Source organism: Corythoichthys intestinalis, chromosome 21, assembly GCF_030265065.1.
Source record: "Corythoichthys intestinalis isolate RoL2023-P3 chromosome 21, ASM3026506v1, whole genome shotgun sequence".
NCBI classification, from domain to species: domain Eukaryota; kingdom Metazoa; phylum Chordata; class Actinopteri; order Syngnathiformes; family Syngnathidae; genus Corythoichthys; species Corythoichthys intestinalis.
In genome coordinates, this window is record NC_080415.1 from 10,458,134 (window position 1) to 10,481,356 (window position 23,223).

The 23,223-nt window shown below is 40.1% G+C and overlaps 1 protein-coding gene across 2 annotated transcripts in view; it reads left to right on the forward strand.

The window, feature by feature from the left end:
* Window positions 1-21,031, forward strand: part of tex2l (testis expressed 2, like) — a 61,954-nt gene extending 40,923 nt beyond the window's left edge. For both annotated transcript variants that reach the window (XM_057826082.1, XM_057826083.1), the window contains 4 exons: window positions 7,886-8,023; window positions 8,178-8,387; window positions 11,947-12,067; window positions 15,309-21,031. In XM_057826082.1, the coding sequence (XP_057682065.1) occupies window positions 7,886-8,023; window positions 8,178-8,387; window positions 11,947-12,067; window positions 15,309-15,452 (613 nt within the window). In that variant the 3' untranslated portion in view covers window positions 15,453-21,031. The remainder of the gene's footprint in view (window positions 1-7,885; window positions 8,024-8,177; window positions 8,388-11,946; window positions 12,068-15,308) is intronic.
* Window positions 21,032-23,223: the final 2,192 nt, after the last annotated feature.

Consider the following 23,223-nt stretch of genomic DNA (forward strand, 5'->3'; position numbering starts at 1 on the left):
GGCTTTGATTAACTCTCAAAATGGCCAGAAAAAGACGACTCTCACGTGAAACTTGACAATCTGCTCTAAAAAATGAAGGCTAATCCATAAGAGAAATTGCCAAGAAATTGAAGATTTCCTACAACACAGTGTGCAATTCCAGCAGCACAAATAAGATCTAACCAGAGTAGAAAGAGAAGCGGGAGGCCCCGCTGCACAACCGAGCAAGAAGACAAGTACATAAGAGTCTCTAGTTTGAGAAATAGATGCCTCGCAGGTCCTCATGTGGCAGCTTCATTAAATAGTACCAGAAAAACACCAATGTCAACGTCGACAGTGAAAAGATGACTCCAGGATGCTGGCTTTCAGGGCAGCGAGGCAAAGAAAAAAAGTTTCATCTGAGACAGGCCGATAAAAAGAAACGATTAATATGGGCAAAAGAACATAGACATTGGATAGAGGTGGATGGGGAAAAAAGTTTTATAGACAGACAAAGTTTGAGGTGTTTGGACTTCGAATCAAAGAGAAAAACATTTCTTTGACAACAAAACAACTGAAAAGATGCTGGAAGAGTGCCTGACTTCATCTGTCAATAATGGTGAAGGTAATGTGATGGTCTGGGGTTGCTTTGGTGCTGGTAAACTGCAAGATTTCTGCAAGATCAACTGAGTTTTAAATAAAGAAGGCTATCACTCCATTTTGCATACCCTGTGGACAATGCTTGATTGGAATCAATTTCATCCTACAACATGACAATGACCCAAAGCACACCTCCAAATTACAGACCCGGCGGCATGGGCGGGCATTAGGGGGCCGGGCCCGCCCTGAGAGACTGCTGTGCCCGCCCTAGCTCGATTTGACTTTACTGTGTACAATTTTTTTGTTTTAATCTTCCACAAAAAAACACGCACACACGCGGAGAGGACGAACTCTCTATTCATCCTATCTTGATCTGTCGTCATTCAATTCAACCAATCTGAGCAGCGAATGAAGGAGATTTCTAGCCAATCACAGATAAGGGGAGGGCGCGCCGAGTAGCCGGCCATTGGGTGCATCAGTGCATATGTTATGTTTTCGCTGAAGCACTTTAGTTAAATAAATGCACACAGAACTGCATCATTGTTTTTCGCATAATTAATAAGTTGTACGGATTCGGCGTAATTTGTGCAAGTGAGCACTGATTTTTAAATGTGTACACCGTACATTCAAAATCTGTACGTTTTTAGTGCACTAATTTTTTTTTTCCCTCCGTTCGGATTTTGTCATCGTTTGGGCAACGAGACAATGTGCGTTACTATGCTGGTTGAATGAATCGAGAAAAGTCAGAGACACTGTGAGAGAAGAGGGGCGCCAATATTTCCTGACTGTAGCTGACAGCCTACAATCTACGCTGAGATATCAAATGCTTATAGAACTACATGCGAAAGGACAGACGGCGGTGTTAATAAACAGCCGCCATTTTGAAACAGTAGACTTCTCAGACAGGCTCTGTTGTAGTGAACCTTCCTAGCGAACTTAACTTTTTATCTAAAATACTCCTAAATTGGCAAAATCTTGACTTGAATCAATCTTTTAATGATGAAACAGTTTTATAACTTTAACATGTCGAAGGTAGAGAGAAGGGAACTAATGCAAAAATTGTAGCAATTTTAACAACTTTTAACAGTTGATTCACAACATTAAACGATTTCCAAACATAGCAAAGGTTACTATGTTTTTTTTGTTTTGTTTTTTGGAATAAAAAACATGAAAGGTAATACCAGTTACTTTGCTAAGTAAGTAATTACTCTTACCTTCAGGTAACTGAGTTAAGAACTGAATTACTTTTTGGAAGAAGTAATTTGTAACTAATTGATTACTTTTTAAAAGTAAGATTAACAACACTGGTCATAAAGATGAAGTCTGCAGAATGAAAAGTGACAAAAGTGGAGATTTCATTCTGCCAATTTGTTGCCGAACACAATTTGCCTGCAACTATTGCTGATCACTTCTCAGAATTAGCAAAAGAAATGTTCCCCGACTTAAAGATTGCATCGGTTAGTTAATTTTATCAAATGACCTTTTTCATTTATAATTGGACACACTAACGAACTACCTTTAAGTCAAACTGAATTGCGAGCTGAAGTGCCATGAAGTGCAGCCATCAAAAGACATGATAGAAATTGCCAAAAGTGCTACATACAATTATAGCAAAAGTCACTGTTAAATTTTTGTAATCATGATTTAGCTGAAGATATTGATTGTTCTTTGATTGCACCAGGTTATATGTAACAACATTACCAATAAATTTATATTATTTTAAAAATTGAGTTTTATTTTTGTTTCATATTGCACGTTATATACAACGTTGTAAGATTAGTCACCAATTTGTAAGGGCATACGTCACTATTTGTAAGATTGCCAACAGCCTCGGGTTGACAGATATGTTTTCATTTGTCTTATAGATTTTACGATGAACTACCACTTGTGACTTCAGTGACAGAAAATATTTCAGTGCACTGATGTAGTAATGTAAGGCTAAATGTACCTTGAAGAAGTGTGCGCCCAACTAAAAAAATGTAATGCCCCCCCCTGTAATTTCTTTCTGCAGCTGGGTCTGATTATACAAGAACTATTTAGGAAAAATACAGGCAGCTGGTATTCTATCTGTAATGGAGTGGCCAGCACAGTCAACAGATCTCAGCCCCATTGAGCTGTTGTGGGAGCAGGTTGACCGTATTGTACCCAATCAGTGCCCATCAAGCCAAAGCAACTTGTGGGAGGTGCTTCTGGATGCGTGGTGTGAAGTTTCTCGAGATTTCCTCAACAAATTATCAGCTAGGATGCCTTAGGTCTGCAAAGCTGTAATTGTTGCTAAGCGAGCATTCTTTGATGAAAGCAAAGTTTGAAGGAGAAAATTATTATTCAAAATAAAAATCCTTATTTGTAACCTTGTCAATGTCTTGACTATATTTTCTATTCATTTTGCAACTTACTTGAAAGGGATCCTCGATCTCAAAGACAAGTAATTCTTAAAAGATAAATGTTAGTATGAGTTATAATAATTTGATATTAAAACCCCTCTTAATGTTTTCGTTGTAATAAAATTTGTAAAATTATTTTAATTGATAGGTCGCCATAGCGATAGGTTGATAGCGGGCCCGCTGCCGAACTTCCAGCGTGTCACTCGTTAGCTACTCCAACATGTCGTCGGTTCTGCCCTTCCAATTTGAACCAGAGCAAAAAAGTGAAGAGCAGGACAGCACTGTCGGTCGTTCACAAGACGAGCAGCAAAGGCAAAATGCAGAGCAGGAAATACCTGATAAGACAAGAGTTTGGCAAAATTGGTGGTGTACTTGTGGCAAGTGCGTCTCAATGACAACGGAGCGAGAGAGTGTATGATGTCGACTCTGGTTTATTTTAGCAGATCTTCAAGGTCAACTATTGGGTGATCAAACTTGTTCCAATATAATTACCGTATTTGCCCGAATATAAGACGGCCCTGATTATAAGACAACCCCCGCTCTTTCAAGACTCAAGTTTGAAAAAAGACTTTTTGAACACCAAATTAATTTTTATACAGAAAATAATGACAGTACATCTGAAACAAATGACATATAACAATATATTTGAGAGAAAAAACATGTTGTTTTGCCTTATTCAAATCTTAATATCTGAACATTTAAATATGTAAACAAAAGTGCAATCACATTCGTAAATGAATGGCTTCTGGTTGTTGAAATGTAAATAAACCAATCTATAACCAATCTATAAAACAACAAAATTACAATCAAAGTGAGGTCTAACTGTAACTGTAGTCTTGAAACAAGTCTGAATAAGGAAAAACATTGCAATAAAATAATGCAAACTGGTCAAACTTGAGCGTAGCTGAGATCTGTCATGACAGAACATTACTCCTCAAGTTCAGCATTCGCTTCAATTATATCTGGCGCCATCTAGCGTCGTGAATGGGTATAATGTCTAGACCCCGAATATAAGACGACTCCCACTTTTTCAGTCTTATTTAAATGCAAAAAACACCGCCTTAATTTCAGGCCAATAGACCCTACCCACGTGACGTCACAACTCCGCTCTCCTGACTGGTGCCGCCCAATTGTCCGTCAACACACCGTGTTGACCTGTTACGGCTACGTACATTCCTCCTATTTACGGCGTGTTTTTCTGCTCGTTAACATTAATAATCAAAATGGTGAAGGCGTGTGTGGCGGTCGGTTGCAATAACAGAGAAGATAGACGGAGAGACTTGAAGTTCTACCGGATTCCGAGAGACACGGAGAGGAGAGAGCGAGATGGGCTGCTGCAATTCGACGAGAAAACTGGGCTCCAAACGATTACCACAGATTATGTATAAGTCATTTTATATCTGGTAAGATGCATTTAATATATATTTAGAGGGTTTTGGGCTGACAACCACAATTATGATCATTGCTAGGCTAATCGCCGACAACATACACGTATGTATGTAGTGAGAGTGCTATCGCTAAACCATATAAACATTAAAAGCCCTAGCTCCATTGACAAATGACATGAAATACATTAGACTTGACAGTGGATGTTAGCAAGAACAAAAGATTTTGAATTGAAAATTTCGTAACTCACCTTTCCAAGCACAAGATAGATTCCTGCCGAATTTTCGTGGACGAGGACCTGTTTCACCCAACCAGCAACGAAGTTTTTATAAGCCTCCAAGCTCTTAAAGTTTTTCAAACTTTCGTGGGAATAGGCTGATTTTGTGTGGACAAGATAATTGTAGGCGTAGCAGATGTCAGGCAGACAGGGCGAAGACAGTGGGTCGAAAAACATCGATTTGGGCATCAAATATGGATCTGGCGACTGTATAGAACGAAGCTTTTCCACATAACGCCTTTTATGCAACACATCCAGTGAGTTTACGGCATCAGAAAGCACCGGGTCTTCCATGAAATGCATTTTAAATTCCTCGATCAATTGAAACCAATGCTAATACAGAGACAAAATGACGGACAAGTGGGCGGAACCATACAGCGAGCACGTGGTTTTGTGACGTCGGTGGGTAGGGTCTATAGGCTGTCGTATGTTTTACATACAGTACAGGCTACAAGTTTGAACTTAGCTTGTCATTCATGCATTTTTATTCTCATGACTATTGACATTACAAACTCTCACTGAAGGTAATAAAACTATGAATGCACACGTGTGATAGTCACGATCAGCGTCGTGTCGTGGCTGACTGTCCTCATTAAATTCATCATCTGACGGCAATAAATCCTAGGATGATGAACTGACAGTAGAGATAATTTATTAGCTTCCTCTGTGACTAGCGGTACGCCCGAAGGTTCGCCTACTGCTGTAGCGACAGGAGCGGCTTGCCTGCTTAAGAGAGCGGCCAGAGTTTGTCTTTGGCGCTTTATTGCGCGAATTTCACTCGCTATCCGAGCTTGTTGAGGCTGCTTGTGAGGGAAAATAGTTGGAACGGCATTTGATTTTAGTCTCCGCTTATATCCAGTCGCTCCGGTGAGCTCTTTCATAAGTTGTCGTCGACTAAAAGCCTCGAACGCGGTAGGGGAAAAATAGCAAGAACAAAGCCTTGAGTCTTTGGGAAGTTTTATCAGTCTACAGGCATTTTCCCAAGCCTTTCTCCTCTTCTTGTCAATAGGAAATCTGTGGAGACTCACATCACTCCCCTTTTTTCCATTTGACTGGAAATTGCATCCAAAAGCTGCATATCGTGGCATTTTACTTAGCGAGTTTAGGCAGCAATACACGATCGTTGTACACGATTGGAAACGTCCCAATTACGTCATCACTCCAAGCCCGCAAAACATGGCGCCAACTATCGGTCAGAATATGTACTAAATATTATAAATTATTGCCATTGATTTAACATTTTATGTGTTTCTAACAACATAGTTTAGCACAAGAGAACAATTGTGGTTTATTAGAGCCTACATGTCTTTAAGATCGAGGATCCCTTGAAAAATAAAAATTCGACTTTTGAAGGAAAACACAAAATTGTCCGGGTGACCCCAAACTTTAGAACGGTAGTGTACAGTGGGGCAAATAAGTATTTAGTCAACCACCAATTGTGCAAGTTCTCCTACTTGAAAAGATTAGAGAGGCCTGTAATTGTCAACATGGGTAAACCTCAACAATGAGTGACAGAATGTGGAAAAAACCCCAGAAAATCACATTGTTTGATTTTTAAAGAATTTATATGCAAATCATGGTGGAAAATAAGCATTTGGTCAATAGCAAAAGTTCATCTCAATTCTTTGTTATGTACCCTTTGTTGGTAATAATGGAGGCCAAACGTTTTCTGTAACTCTTCACAAGCTTTTCACACACTGTTGCTGGTATTTTGGCCAATTCCTCTATGCAGATTTCCTCTAGAGCAGTGATGTTTTGGGGCTGTCTTTGGGCAACATGGACTTTCAACTCCCTCCACAGATTTTCTATGGGGTTGAGATCTGGAGACTGACTAGGCCACTCCTAGCCTGGTTCTCCAGACTCACTGCTGTTCCAGCTATTGAGTCTTTGTTTTTTCCCCATTGAAAATGAATGGGAAAAATTTGGACGTCCATGGCCGTCAATGGCATCGAAATCCATATAGTCAATTGAATCCAAGTACATTGGCATCAACAGATTCGACATGCATGGCCGTCAATGGCATCAATGCAATGTAAATTCAATTGGAAATCCCATTGGAAGTGAATGGGAAATTCTCCCATTAGAAATGAATGGGAGAGTTTTTGGCAAATTTCCGGGGAACCGTAAATTTTTTCCAAATTCTGTATACAACTTTTATGCCCCTCACCGTCCCGGACTTTTTGATGCCCAAATTGTGTGATTTGGTCAAAAATTGTAGGACTAGATACATTTTGAAACTTTTTTTTTTCCGGAAAATTGCCGTTTACGGGCGAAGGGAAAATTTTTCGGGTCCGTTTGAAAAATTCCCATCGTCGCGCGAAAATTCCGGTCGTGCCGATATTTGAACGGTGCCGATCGGTCAAACGGTTCGGGCTGTGCAGCGTGCGTTTTTTTTTCATTCAAAATGAATAGGAAAGTTTTTGGCAAATTTCCGGGGAACTGTAAATTTTTGCCAAATTCTGTGTACAACTTTTATGCCCCTCATCGTCCCGGAATTTTTGATACCCAAATTATGTGATTTGGTCAAAAATTGTAGGACTAGATACATTTTTAAACTTTTTTTTTTTTTTGGAAAATTTTACCCACCATTTTGTCACAGTATACTGTAAAACCCATACATGCAATCGAACCCATTCGTTCATATTTTGTATATTAATCAGATTTTGTTGCACTGTATACTTAAAACTTCTCACCCAAAATGATTGTCAGTACTTACAGTAGATAGCGCCAAACCTTCTTCTAAAAGAGAAAAGAAAGAAGTTAAGGAAGAACTTTTTTTTTTTTTTTTTTAAAGCTTGTAATCAAGTATCAAAACTCACAAAAGTCAAATAAAGCAAACTGTAGTTAAAAAAAAAAAAAAAAATTGCCGGATTGGAGGCCCCCAAGTGGTCAGGGGCCGTAAGCAGCTGCATAGTCTGTGTATAGGCTGGGCCGGCCCTGTGGTTGACTAAATACATATTTGCCCCACTGTATATGTATAGATAATGTTGAAACATACATTAGTTTATGTGAAACATTCATGATAGCAGTTAGTAAGAAATCATACACACACATCTCAGCTGCTGCACTGATTAGCACCAGCACACTGTCGCAGAAGCTCACTTGTGGATTAAAAGTCCAGCCAGAGTTCGACATTCTCCGCAGTCTCTGAGCCATTTTAAGTTTCTCTCTATTTAACACACACCTCAACTGTCTTTCTAAGTACTCTTGTCAAGCAAGTTAGTTTAGCATTGTTAAGTACGTAAAGTATTTAATGTATGTCTTTCAATTGCCTTTCTAGCTGCAAACCTGTCCTAAGTGTGCTGGCAGACAGCGATGAAGAGTCCTCCAGTGCAGGGTCATCTGATGATGAAGAGTTTTTCATGGCTCTGCCTCAGGGCCCCACTGGGGAAAAGGGCCCTTCATCAGCTACAGATGGGTAAAGGGAAATATTACTGTATTTCCACCAAGTGCATCTGTTTTCATTTATTTTTATTCTCTACTCTCCTCGTTCCTCACTTTGCGTGGAGCCTCCAAAAGCTAAATTTAGCCACACTAATACTCTCCTCCACGTCTGTAATTATGTCTTACAGGACAGGGGGTGGTCGGACTGGAAGGAAGATTTTGAGATTTGTGGACAAAATCGCTAAGTCTAAATATTTCCAGAAGGCAACAGAGACAGAGTTCATCAAGAAGAAGTTTGAGGAGATGTCAAACACGCCTCTGCTGCTTACTGTCGAGGTTCAAGAGTTGTCAGGGTCCTTAGTAGTCAACATCCCACCGCCCCCTACTGACAGGATATGGTGAGAAGCACTTGATACATATAAAAGGCTAATGAAAGTAACATTTAAAAATGTATTCAAAATTAAACATCCCATTTCCCTTGAGCTTATAATTCTATTTTTATCAATCCTTTGACGTAGTCATCCTTTCCTCATTAGCATTTTTTCTTTATGTTGGGCAACCCATATACAATTAAATCATTTGGCAGCCATGTGCAACACAAGATGTACAATCCATTTTGACTGGGAGGAGCGAATGAATGAATAAATGTCAAAATGGATTGTGAGAGTGAGAAAGAGGAGCAGCACATATCACTTAACTGACACGACCCAAACACAGCTGCGATGCAGGCTGACGTACTCCGCGTACAACAGTGCTTCTCCATTATTTTCTGTTACATATATATAATACATTCTGTTATTATGTTATTTTTGCTGTAGGCAGTATCAGCTTGTTTGCTACAGTAGTATAAAAAAGTATCTGAAACTTTTGGAATTTATCACATTTCTGCATGAAATCACCATCAAATGTGATCTGATCCTTGTCAAAATCCTACAGATGTAAAAACAGTGTCTGCTTTAACTAAAACCACCGAAACATTTAAAAATTTTCACATTTTAATAAGGATAGTATGCAAACAATGACAGATAGGGGGGGAAATAAGTAAGTGAACCCTCTGCCTAAGGAGACTTAAAGAGCAATTGAAACCAATTTTTAACAAACAGTTTAAGCTGGGTGTGTGTCCAGTCTCTAATGAGTGGTTTAAAGCTGCCCTGCCCACTATAAAACACACACCTGGTAAGAACTGTCTTGATGAGAAGCATTGTCTGATGTGCCTCATGGCCAGGTCAAAAGAGCTGCCTGATGACCTGTGATCAAGGACTGTTGATTTGTATAAAGTTGGGAAATGATACGAAACCACCTGTAAAAGTCGGGATGTTCATCAATCAACAGTCAGAAAAGTTGTTTACAAATGAAGAGAGTTTGGCGCTGTTCCTTCTCTCCCAAGGAGTGGCCGTCCACCAACGATGACGCGAAGAGTTCAGCGCATAATACTCACAGAGGTAAAAAAGAACCCTTGCGTGTCTGCCGAAGACTTACAGAAATCACTGGCACTGTCCAATATCTCTGTGCACACATCAACTATATGTAAAACGATGGCCAAGAATGGTGTTCATGGGAGGACTCCAGGGAGGAAGCAGCTGCTGTCTAAAAAACAAAAAAACAAAAACATTTTTGCTCGTTAAATGTTCGCAAAAAGGCAATTGGACACACCACAGAAGTTTTGGCAAAATATTTTGTGGCCTGATGAAACCAAAGTTGAATTGTTTGGGAGTAACACACAACATAATGTGTGGAGAAAAATGGAACATCTCACCAACATGAAGCATGGTGGAGGGAGCATCATGATTTGGGTCTGTTTTGCTTCCTTAGGTCCTGGACAACTTGGAATCATTAATTGAAGAATGAATTCAAAGGTTTATCAGGATGTTTTGCAGGAAAACCTGAGGTTGTCTGTCAGACAGTTGAAGCTAAAAAGAGGATGGGTGCTGCAACAAGACAATGATCCAAAACACAGAAGTAAATCAACTTCAGAATGGTTTCAGAAGAACAAAATATACATTCTAGTGTGGCCAAGTCAAAGTCCAGACTGGAACCCCATTGAAATGCTGTGACATGACCTAAAGACAGCGATTCATGACCAACAGCCCAGGAATCTGACTGAACTACAGCAGTTTTGTAGAAAAGAATGGGCCAAGATTAGTCCTGATAGATGTGCCGACTGAGCTGCAGCTACAGGAAGCGTCTGGTTGAAGTTATTGCTGCCAAAGAGTAGGGCACAAAATATTGAATGTGATGGTTCACTTACTGATTTTTCCCCCTTTTGTCATTGTTTGCGAACTATCCTCATTAAGATATGAAAAGCTGTAAATGTTTGGGTGATTTTCGTTAAAGCAGAATTTTTTTTTTTTCATCTGTGTGATTTTGACAAAGATAAGATCACAGTTAATGGTGATTTTATGCAGAAATGTGAGTAATTCCAAAAGGTTCAGATACTTTGTCATACCACTGTATATTGCGGGGTTGTTTTGCACTGAGCATGCTAAACAGTGCTCGCTGGTTTACTGATGTACAGTAACACTGACAAAGCGGGACGATTGTTGGCAATATTCGTCACGATTTCTATGACAAAAAATCAAGCGACTTATCAATGAGATTGGGGTCTAATGTCTTTCAGTGACGTCTTAAGTGATTAGGCTTCCCGCTGTGTGTGTATCAGTCAACTTTGTGTTCCTCTTTGTTACTTATGACATCCACACCCGGTGGCGCCCCTTTATTGATGTCCGTTTACATCTTCTGTTGCTACTTACTTCTGACTGGAGTTAATTGTGACGGCGTGTGCGAGGTCCATTGTACTCCTGAGTGGTCGAGCTGGATATATTTATATTTTGTGTAGTAAGAATGCATAAGTGGAAGTCTGCTCCCTTTTTTTACTTATTGTGCACGCTTCCTGCTCTGCCACGCATTACAGCCGCTACAAACATTTTTAGAAACAGTAAACTGAGTGGTCTTTATCTCCCTCTGTATTAAAAGTCAAAGCCAAAACTCAAACGGTCCCAAAACCTGAGGGTGGTTGTTGCGCCGCTCACAAGCCGAACGTGGCGCTTCTCGGGCGGAAATGTGAGAACCGGAAAACCGAAAACGGCGCACAGCTCTTCCTATCTCTTTGCTGTGTGCTCTTGTTTGGTTCAAAAATACTGTGCACACTCTGAAATTGAGAGCGCCACTGCCGCCCACTGAGTGGATGCGTAATGACACTTTACTAGTACGGCAAAAAAGTATGTTGTCCGAGGCAGACAGCGATGAAGAGTCCTCCAGCCGGGGGGTTGCGCATCCCTCTGCACCCCCCCGGGCGGGCGCCTCACTAATTTAGAAGTACTGAAGAACAATATTAAAATGTCACGCATTGTGGACGTATTACAGAAACTATGTCGCATTTTCGTCTCGTCAGACGAAAACTCAGATTTGTTTCGTTATGTTCTAGTCTCCCAAGCCACGTTTTTAGCTTGTCTTTGTGACGTCATCGACATGAAAAAATTGTTCATCGACGAAATATTTTCGTTATCGTCATTGTAGAGGAAAACAACACTGACTGCTACCAACAGTTAAGGGGTGGAATTGCAAAAGTGATTATTGATTACGGTTGTTCCTCTCGCCAGTTGATTGACAGAACAGAGGCACTTCAGGGGCCATTAAAATTAGAGGTGGGGCCTATTCCCGTTTGGCCCCACCCCTAAAACCGCTACTGTCTATTTAGATAGCCAACAAACTGTTTAGAAACATCTTTTACCTTAAAATTCCATTTTATTTCACTTTTAAAAAACGAAACAATGTTGTTCAAAACTGGAAAATCTCCCAATATGCTAAATGTCTTTTGTATACACAGAATGGTGGATGCTGCTTGTCCTGTGGTCTCTTTTTCTGTTGAACAGAAAATGTCGCATGACAGAACATAGTTGTAGTGGTGTTATTGCTCATGAGTTATGTATGTGCTGAATGTTAATTTGTTGCCTACAGGTATAGTTTCTGCATACCACCCAAGCTGGATCTGCGTGTCCGGCCCAAACTAGGTGAAAGAGAAGTAACCTTATGCCAAGTGACTGAGTGGATTGAAAAGAAACTACAGGATGAATTCCAGGTAAAGAGATACAAACTGCTCCAATGCTTTACGTTCCTCAATTAAAGTGCATATGACACCAGACAGCATGTTTATTTCATATTACACGCGGTATTTTATGCTCCTGAAGTAAATGTACCGCTTGGATGTGTGTGGAAGCGATCGATATATTTATTCAACTTTTCGAATCCCACGCCATGAAAATGAGTGACTTGGGTTGAGGAGGAAAGTGGATGTGACATCAGAGAATGAAATTATCTTCACTGTACAGCCATACTATTGTATGCAGAAGGACTGCGGATTCATCTGATTTTGCGGATTAATTCGTGATTTTTCGCGTCACGCCAGCCCAATGTGCTGCAGGCTGTTGTTGCTACCCAAGGGAGAGTGGTGTGGGGCTTTTTGGGTTTCCAGAAGATCATGTTCACCGTGAAGAATGGGCAAAACAAGTCCAACAATAGAGGGATCATTGGATGGACAAGGAAATGAGAAAGCAACCTGTTTTATATTATGTCAAATACTGGGATCATGGTACACATTTTAATAAGGCTTGCATTTTGTGGGTGACAGTGCTCCCTGTGGACCGGTGAAGGCGGGACAGCCCGTCCTCATCGGCCGGTGACCACGGCGTGTGACAAGCCACTGGTATGTTCGCCGAAAAGGCAGGCGTGCCCACCTTCCTCGGCCGATGACCAGCGACTTGTCATACACCATGGTCGCTGGCCAATGAAGGCTGGAGCGCCCGTGCTCGGGCAGCCACGCATTCTCGTCTCTTGTTCTTAATTGTGTCGAGACTTCCACCCCCCCTTGGCTCTCTATGCGTGCCTGCCTAGAGAGCGCTGTCTTCAGCTTGGGCCCGGGAAACCCCCGCTCTTGTCTCCGGTTCTCGATTGTGTTGAGCCTTCCACCCCCTAGCCTTCTTCGCGTGCCCGCCAAAAGACGGCTATCCTCGGCTTAGCCCGGGGAGCTCTCCACTCTCATCCCTGGTTCTCGATTGTGTCAAGACTTCCACCCCCATCTGCCCTCCTCAGGTGCCCGCCTAGAGAGCACTATACTAGGCTTGGGCCCGGGCAACCCCCCGCTCTCGTCTCTGGTTCTTGGCTTCCAACGTCCAACGTCACCCAGTTTGTTTACGGAGAATGCGCCATTTTCAGCATTCATTCCCCTGCTGCTTCCCCAGTGACGAGCACTCCCACCGGACGCCCGTTGGATCCAGTGGGACTGCCTTCCGGGGCCGCAGAAGGGGAACGATAAGCCAAAACTTGCTCGCCACCAGGGGCTGGCCGATCGGTAAAGGCAATCACCCCCGCCGCCGTGTGTAACATTAATAGTTTTGTGTGATTTTTTTGTGTTCAAAAGGCGAGAAAGAGACTTGGAAGAGCCGCTTGGTTCAGATTAGCATGTAGCCTAGCTCTCACCATCCTCTTTTGTATTTGCTTATTCCTCCGTCTCCGAGTCCCCGGTAGGGAAATGACAAGAGCTGGACTAACTCCGGTTGCATAAATTACCATTCGGGAGGTTTAAGAACTCAGCAGTTTTGACCATTATGCAGTAAATTAGCCCTGTCGTACTGAATAAATGCATTTTTAATCTTTCATATTCCATTTACCATAAGACTGTTATTTGTCATGACCAGACAATTTATATAGCAATCCGGGAAAAAATACTTAGATACAAAGAATATCCTTTAAAAATATTGGAGTAGAGAGATACAAAACAATGATGACATTTTATGTTGCTCATGCAGTCTGCTCTAGTCATCAGCCTCATGTTTGTTGTCTCTGTCACCTTTTTCTTGTTCTGAATCTTTCTCCTCCTCCAAATACAACTCAAACATAACACATGGCTCTATATCATATTGTTCGAAAAATCCAGACTTGAACCAGAATCGCTGAAAAACTCTTCTTCCTCCATTGGGCTCGATACTAAATCTGCTGACATTGCTCATTCTCTGACGTCATCACCAAGATGGAGGCGCCAGAGCGCTATAGACCCTACTCACGTGACGTCACAGCCACGCCCCTGCGCCATGCTGTCCGTCTACTCGTCATGTTAATGCATTAGCGCTTCGTAAATTCCTCCTATTATGGCGTGTTTTTCTGCTCGTTAACATTAATAATCAAAATGGTGAAGTCGTGTGTGGCGGTCGGTTGCAAAAACAGAGAAGGTAGACGGAGAGACTTGAAGTTTTACCGTATTCCGAGAGACCCGGTGAGGAGAGCGAGATGGACTGCTGCAATTCGACGAGAAAACTGGGCTCCAAACGACTACCCCAGATTATGTAGTAGTCATTTTATATCTGGTAAGATGCATTTAATATATATTTAGAGGGTTTTGGGCTGACAACCACAATTAAGATCATTGCTAGGCTAATCGCCAACAACATACACTCAGACGTTGTGAATGAACTACCTGAAAATATATAATTATAAGGGGATAATAAGACAGTTGTCATACAATTAATTTACAATTTCACTATTGAGGTCAAAAGCCAAAAAATAAATTCAACTAGGGACAATCTGGAGTAGTGCTATCGCACTTCATATTTATTACATATTATATATGTATGTAGTGAGAGTGCTATCGCTAAACCATATAAACATTAAAAGCCCTAGCTCCATTGACAAATGACATGAAATACATTAGACTTGACAGTGGATGTTAGCAAGAACAAAAGATTTTGAATTGAAAATTTCGTAACTCACCTTCCCGAGCACAAGATAGATTCCTGCCGAATTTTCGTGGACGAGGACCTGCTTCACCCAACCAGCAACGAAGTATTTATAAGCCTCCAAGCTCTTAAAGTTTTTCAAACTTTTGTGAGAATAGGCTGATTTTGTGTGGACAAGATAGTTGTAAATATTATGGTAGCAGATGTCAGGCAAACACGGCGAAGACAGCGGGTCGAAAAACATCGATTTAGGCATCAAATATGGATCTGGCGAATGGATAAACTGAAGCTTTTCCACATAACGCCTTTTATGCAACGCATCCAATGAGTTTACAGCGTCAGATAACACCGGGGCGTCCATGAATTGCTCTATAACTTGCACGACTAATTAAAAACAATGAGAATAGGTCTAAAAAATACGGACAATATGGCGGCCGGATACAGCGACACGTCATTTTGTGACATAGGTGAGTAGGGTCTATAATGACTGGAGTCATCTGCACTTTCCAAAATTTTTATGTATAGTTGAATCATCTCAAAATAGGATTATAATTCTTGCACTTTGAAGCATTCATGTATTTCTTTCTCCAGAAAGTGTTTGTGTTGCCAAACATGGATGACATCTATGTTCCCATGATGCAGTCTGGTGCCGACGGTGCCTTCACACCTGCGCATCAGTCCTCTCATTCTTCACATAGTTCAACTGAGTCGATAAAGCGAAATTCACCAGCGTAACTTCAACGGAATATGTCAATAGCACCTCAGGAAGTCGTGAGGACTCTGTATGAAACTAAACAAGAATGTTTGCCACTGTCCAAATTAAAGATGACGAAATGTACATTGAGTACATTAACCTGAGAAGACTCCTTCTGTTTACTAGCAGTCACCAAAATGGACACGCTATCTGTAGGTATGTTTGCATGGACACTTTTATCCGGTTTAAAGGCCTGGTCAGAATAAAAACACTTCATGTACACACCGCATTCGGAATCCATGTAATAGAGAATCATTTTTTTCGATGACTTCAACAACATGTGAAAGCAGCCTCAATATTACACTGAGTGTGCCAGATAAACTGCCTATTCTTGTTGTTTGTTTTTACCTCTGCGTTGATGTTTGGTCGCCTATTCCCATGAATTTTAAATCTAAATGGTTCAACTTTACTCTTTCTGTATCAGGCAGTTAAATGCGGTAAACTACTCTGGTCGCAAAATGAAGTAGCAGATTAGCTCTTTTAGCTAACTGGCTATGAATACATGAACAGTTCAATGCAATTTGAGCGAGAGGCTCTCACTCAAGAGCTTTGTCTAATAATGTGTTAATATGATATGTTAGCATTTGAACTGTTTCAGCCTCAATGCTATTTATAGCTATTAACAAAATTAATAGAATCAATCTGTATGAATTCATTGCCTAACTTTGGGATATAACCTCTAACAATTTTTTAATGTTTGCGCATCATAATTTCCAGCTGTTTTACAAGCAGTTTATTTGCAGTCCCTGTAATCTGCAACAAGTTGTATTTTTTTTAAATTTCTATTTGACTCAAGCAGCATTACCCTTGCAAATGGATGTTAGAAAGTTATTTGTTTGGAGCAAGGATAAATAAGAAAGGGAGAATTAGAGAGGTAAGCTAGGTAACCCACCTAGGCAACATAAACCACTTATAGGTCACAACCTACCAGTTGAGAAACACTGATTAATGGTGTTGAAATTCGCCTCCCCAGACAAGCCGCACGGAAACAGCGACAGTTGAACAAAGTGCCGCTCTGCCGATGCTGCCTCTGCGCGCGCCAACCGGGAAGGCGGAACTTCGCGCGTTCATCTCTGATATTAACCCTTTGTACTGACTCCATGTTCCAAAAGTTTGAAAAAGACGCCGAAAGCAGGTTGACAATTTATTCGTCGACAATGGTCAAAAACAAGGTAAAAACAGACGATGGAGGGACAATTCTGGATCCAAAACAAGGCTACATGTTTCCGAGCAGCAAAATTGTGTGTTAAAAGTGTCTTATCTCAGTGTCCAGTGTTTTTTGAGTCTGTGGGCCGGCTGGAGGTGTGTCCAGGCATTGCTTTGGGATCATCCCTCTCTGGCCGGTTTCGGGCTGTTTAGGTTCGTGCGTGGATGGGACGTGGTTGCCACAGTGACCGACGCTGGTCTTGACGTCACAAGCGCCTGCTATCAACTTTGTTATCCGGGCTGGCACTACTTGTTTTAGGACAAAGCGCGATGGTCTTTGTCCTTGTTCGTTTGTCGGGAGGACTGATTGCCAGAGTTGGTGCATCAATCTCGTGGCGCACACGTTTTGGGCTTCTGTGATAAGATGGCGTTGTGTATCTATTCTGTTTCTTTAAACTATGGTGTGCTATTTATTTTACATTAGGTGTGTTAGAGTAGTGCAGTCCTACAGTGAATATGAGAAATGATACTATTCCCTGATTGATTATATTACGTGTGTTCGAGTAATGCAAACAGTTAGACGGTGCCTACGAGAAACGGTACCATTTTTCCTTTTCCCCCTCATGAGCGCCGATAAGGTGATTCACTCTACTGTGTTCAAGGCCACTGAGTGGAGTCTGCCTAAACTATAGTTAATGAATGTGTTATACTAATGCAAAAAATTATATGGTGCGTGCGGGAACGGTACCTTTTCCCTTCAATGGCATTTAGTTACAGTGATATATCTCTATTTCTGTCCAGACAAAGTAAAGCAGCAAAGAGCAGGAAGAGGTGAAGGAAAGATAGAAGTTTAGCATGAGCATACACAGCAAAAAGCCTGGTGTTGAATTGATTCTCACAGAGTCAATTTCAACTCCTTTTCAGACTTTATATAGGTCCACACTTTCTAGAGTCAAATTAACACTTTGGAAATAGTTCAATATCAACACCACACCAAGAGTTCCTTCTTTAACTCTTTACCAGAGTTGACGTTATTAGGCAAATAACACTGCTCTGGGTTAAATGTTTACTCCTTACCAGAGTTAGAATAAATAACACTGTGCTCTGAGTTAAATATTTTACTCTTTCACAGAGTTGAATACCTAATCATTTTACTCCTTACCAGAGTTAAATACAATTGATTTACTCTTTACGAGAGTTAAATAATTAAATGTTTTTTTTACTCCTTCTGAGAGTTGAATAATTAAAAGGTTTTACTCTTTACCACAGTTAAAAATAGGGATTAGACAAATGACAGTTTCACATATAAAACATTTATTAAAACAAATAAAATATTAAAATAAATAAAACATTTCGTTTGGCCATGTTCTCCCCAGTCCAGTCAGTCTTTCATTACAGCAGTATAAAATCAACTATAATATATAGATGTTCATCTGAGGCACTGTATGAGCTCTGAACATCGAACGGTGTGCAACATTTCAGCTCAGACATTTTATTTATACACCTTTCCTCACTTGTGGATACTCTGAAAGCATGACGATGCTCATCAAACATCTCTGTAAACATCATGTTTGACAAAAAATAAATCTGGTCGCGACGCAGCACCGTGTTGGTCTGTTGGCTCATCAAATTCAAAATGAAGTGCAGGTGTGTGAGTCGCGGTAGGAGCTTATTTACATCTATCCTGAGTTGAGTTAACACTGATGTCACACCATTTAAATCAGAGGGTGTTAAAAATTACACTTTGGGAGTCGAAATCAACTCCAGGGCGGAGTGATTTGAATCAACAATTAAAAACAACTCCAAACACTTAACCATTACACCAGACAGTGTTAAAACAACACTTTGGGAGTAGTATTAACTCCGATTTCCATCAACTATTTAAAATGACTCCAGACACCTAACCATTACACCAGAAAGTGTTAGAATTGAGTGGTATTAACTCGGGACTGAGTTGGATAACATTGACATGATCAACTCTTTCAAATAACTCCAACACTGAACCCAATTTAAATACAATGGTGTTAAAATGACACATTGGGAGTTGAAATCAACTCTGAAATGTTTAACCCTGGAATTTCAACTCTTTAATTTTTGCTGTGTAGGGGAATTGATTCAAGGGATAGCTCAATGTTGAATACTGATGGCTGAAAAAAATAAAAATTATAAAATGTCACTTTTTGACAGAAACTTGTATTTTGGTTCAATTATATATAGTTGAAAGTGCTATTTCTGACATTTTATGATAGATAAGCGCTTAAAAATAAAATTTTTTTAAAAAATCGCTCACTCGCCAATGCCCCGCTTTGCCCCAGTACTGTCTTAGGTCTTGTGACGTCCCTGCATAGCAGACATGGACTTCATTTTTGTTTGCTGCGTGGAAATAAAACTGTTTCAGACATATTAATTCATTGACAACAACAAGACGAAAATGCATCAAAATACAAACCTTTTTAGTGAACACTTGGTTAAAAAAAAAAAAAAATTATAAATGTGTACACTTCGTTATTATGCCGGCCTCAAAAAAATTGCCGATCAATGTTCTTTAAAAACTTACCATCTTTACCATAATTACAACTATACATGAACGTATCATCAATCCGCAAAATAATGACGTTCTGATGCATGAACCCGCAGGACCTGATAAGATCAATATGTTTAGCGTCCATGTACACACTGCATCCGATCATAATTTTAATCTGAACACTGATCGGATTGAATCAATTTTGTCCATGTAAACATACCCACTGTTGTTAGCCCACATATTATTTCAATAATTCAGTTTATGGGGGACAATTTGTACTGGTATTGTTAGCATCAGGTGTCACCACCATGGTGCATTTGGCACCAGGGAGCCCTCGAAGACCACATCTTCTAAAAATTGTACAGCAGTGATGCGAAATTATGACTTCCTAAGAATGATGTATGTGTAAAAATGTTATAATTAATTGTTTCTTGATATGTATGTTTTCCCTATGTTTCTTGATGATTGTTGTGAGAAATCATGAAATGAAGTGTTTTTTAAATAAAAGAATATCATAAATTATTAATAATAAATCAAACACTTGAGTAAATTGTTTCAGAATTGTGTATCGAACTGGTACTTCTACTACAAATTAATCAGTACCTAAGAAGTACTCGGTTGGCTGATGCTTAAAAATTAACAAGCAAAAATGAAAAGAATGCACTTGATTTAATTCGGTCGTTCAAGAAATACTTTAACTGTCAACTATTGTCATTATTCATTGTACGACTGTATAATAACAATAAAGGGCTATTCTATTCTATTTCCAGACTAATTTGAATAAAAAGCCCATCCGAGCCTCCATTTTCTGCTATGCTCCTGACTGTGCAGGATCACTGATTATGGCTTAAAAAGTAATCTAGTTACCTTACTTATTACTTTATTACAGTGCTTAATTTGTAAATCATAAGGTGCCGGAACACTAAGTACATATGACAGCGCAGGGATGATGAGACGGGCACAGGTCCCGGAACATACGCAGAAAATGGTGCTGAAAACAATATGCGTGCTGTGGGACTTACAAGCCTCAATTTCAGATAATATCCATGGTATAAATGTTATGACAACAATTTACAATTATTTAGGCTATACTCTGCACAGCACGGGCAATTGCCCGCATAACCATAAGTGGGAAATACAGTAACGTACAGTCTAACTTGTAAAACATTAAAAAAAAAAAAAATCAGATTACAATAAATAACACGAAGCCATTCTTTTGCTAGTTTCATCCCCCCTGTCTTCTCCTGCCCAAAAGTTCCCACCACCTTACTAATTGTGTAGCCCAAACCAGAATTTTCCATAAGGGTACTGTTGGTGGTCCACCTGGCTGATTGCTGGCGCTGTAGCTGGCCCCTACTCCGGGTGACGCTGAACCTGACCAGCTGCTGCCACGGTAGCCTCCTGATGCACCCGTTAGCATGATAGCTGCAGCTGCCCCCATTGCCGGTTGTTGCTTTTCTGACTGGTTTTGAACTATTCTCCTTCTTTTTGAAAAAAGACAGTAAATGCAAGTGCCATTTTGGCATGCTGAAATACCGTTTGGTCCTGGCTGATTGTTCCCCAAATGCCACAAATTTCCAGTTTTTTTAATTAATTAATTAATTAATTATTATTATTTATTTTTTTTTTATGGCATGGGCGTGATTTGTTGGTCCAGCTTTTCAGTGCATCAACAAATCTACGACTCTTTCAAATGAAGTTAAATTTTTATAGACAACATGCAATTCTTGGGATTTGTTATGTAAATTAATTTATGCAATTATTATTTTATTTCATACTGTAATGTCCGCAACTATGCAAGGTCCCTTTAAGAGACGCTGGGACTGGAGAGCTGTGAGGTAGTAGGAAGCGAGGGGGGGCCGGGCGAGAAGCAAAAGTTAGTGGTCGAATGTGGCGGCGGTCCGCTGTTATTTTGTTTATTGTTTTCGTATTGTTGCCACAATAAAGTGGAGAAAGCCATCAACGACTCCTCTCCTTCTTCTTCCACATTCGGGGCTATTACAATACATTAAAAAAAAAAAAAAAAAACGGTTTTATATTATTATTATTTTCTATACACGAGAGGTGCCGAATCCTCCCAAATAAGGAACACATGGAAGCCAAAATCAAGAGGAGTCAGATCTTGTTCCGGCAGGATTCAGCACCAATTAACCTCTGCTTTTTATCAAAGTAACTAAGTTACTTTAAAATTAATTTATTGGTTACTTTTTACCAATTCTCCCTTTGCTGCCTCAACATAATAATGACAACAGAAAAATGTCATTGCATGTAAGTGACTTTCCGATTATTGAATTTAAAGGGGAAGATCAGAAATGTTCACATAAGGCTTAATCTTCGAATTAGCGAGGGTTTAATTAGTCGTTGGAGTTGATTTCAACCGCCATTGACTCGCGCTAGCTTAGCCACTACAGAGCCCTGAAACTAACAAATAACTGACAAACTGCACTGAATTTGTTGAAATGAACACCACCGACTAATTCCCATTTGGAACTTTTGTTTGGTGCTGTTCCAGTGAGATTTGCAAAGATGACTTCCTGAAGAAAACACCAAAATTCCCTCAGTCCTTGATTATATAGCACTGCATGTAGGCAAAAGCACTGGAGAAGATGGCAGTGGTTAAATCTTCAATAAATGCACAAGTTCACATTGAAATTTTAGATAGCTTTCTTATTCCTTCAATTGAAAATATGTTTGTCATTTTCCAAGATGACAATGCATCATGCCACAGAGATAAAACTGTTATTGCATTCCTTGTAGAAAGACTCATCAAGTCAATGTCATGGCCTGCAAATAGCTCAGATCTCAACCCTATTGAAAACCTGTGGTGGAAATTGACAAAAAATGGTCCACAGCAAGGCTCCGACCTGCAAGGATGATCTAGCAACTGCAATCAAAGAGAGTTGGCACCTTAATTGATGAAGAATACTCATCAAGTCCATGCCTCAGAGACTGCACATATCTAAATACTAGAAATGTGTTTTGATTGTTATTTCTTTGTTTGTTTCTCATGATTCCATATTTTTTCCTCAGAATGGAGTGATTCTATTTATATTTCCCTGCACTTGCTCTATAAAAGTAACATTTACTGACCACCACAATGTTTTTTATTCATTTCTTTTAGTGTTTCTTAATGCTAAAGAGTTGCACTTTTGAACTGATTCATTATTTTTTTTCAAGTTTCGAGTTTGTTCTACATGATAAAATATCTGAGCGAATGCTCGTCTGAGACTGGTGGTTCCATACTTTTTGCTAGGGGTTGTATTTGTAATGTCACATCATTTTGGTCACTCAAGTGGCCGGCGTATCAATCTACACCTCACGTCAACACTGGCTGAAAGGTTGTTATAATTTTGTCCCCGAATGATCAACGAAGTGATAAGAGTTCACGCACAGCACAAAACTTCTCGGAATCTCATCTACGTCGTGCTGAATCCATTTTTGGAGATTCCTTGGGTTGCTCTGGTTTGATTTAGCAGTTTTAACTTTGTCAACACACTACTTACTACAACCGCCATTCATGTTAGTTGAATTAAGTTCATTTGAGGCGTCTTTATCAGCTGATGGATGAAGGCGTCAGACAAAGGCAGAACAGTAGTGATTATGGACACGGACACATATGAAGAGCAGATGCAGCAGTTACTACAGGATGATGCCTGTGAGGTGTTAAAAAACAGCAGAAAACAAGAAAAATAAACTTAGAGTTACTCAAACCACTACTTAATGAAAATAAAATAGACAAACAGTCATACAACTACTTATTACCCACATCAAACATCATCCCCAGGATCTACGGCACACCAAAAATCCATAAACCAGGTACACCTCTCCGCCCCATAGTAGACAGCATAGGATCAGTAACATATAACCTCTCAAAAGCACTCGCAGAAGTAATAAAACCATTACTGAAACCCAAAACAACTTGCCACAGAACTCACAAACATAAAAGTACAGAAAGATGAAATTATCATATCACATGATGTCATTTCCCTCTATACCAAAACACCCACACAGGCCACCATACATATAGTGCACAACAGGTTAATTGCAGACAGAACACTCAAAAAACGCACAAATCTAACAGT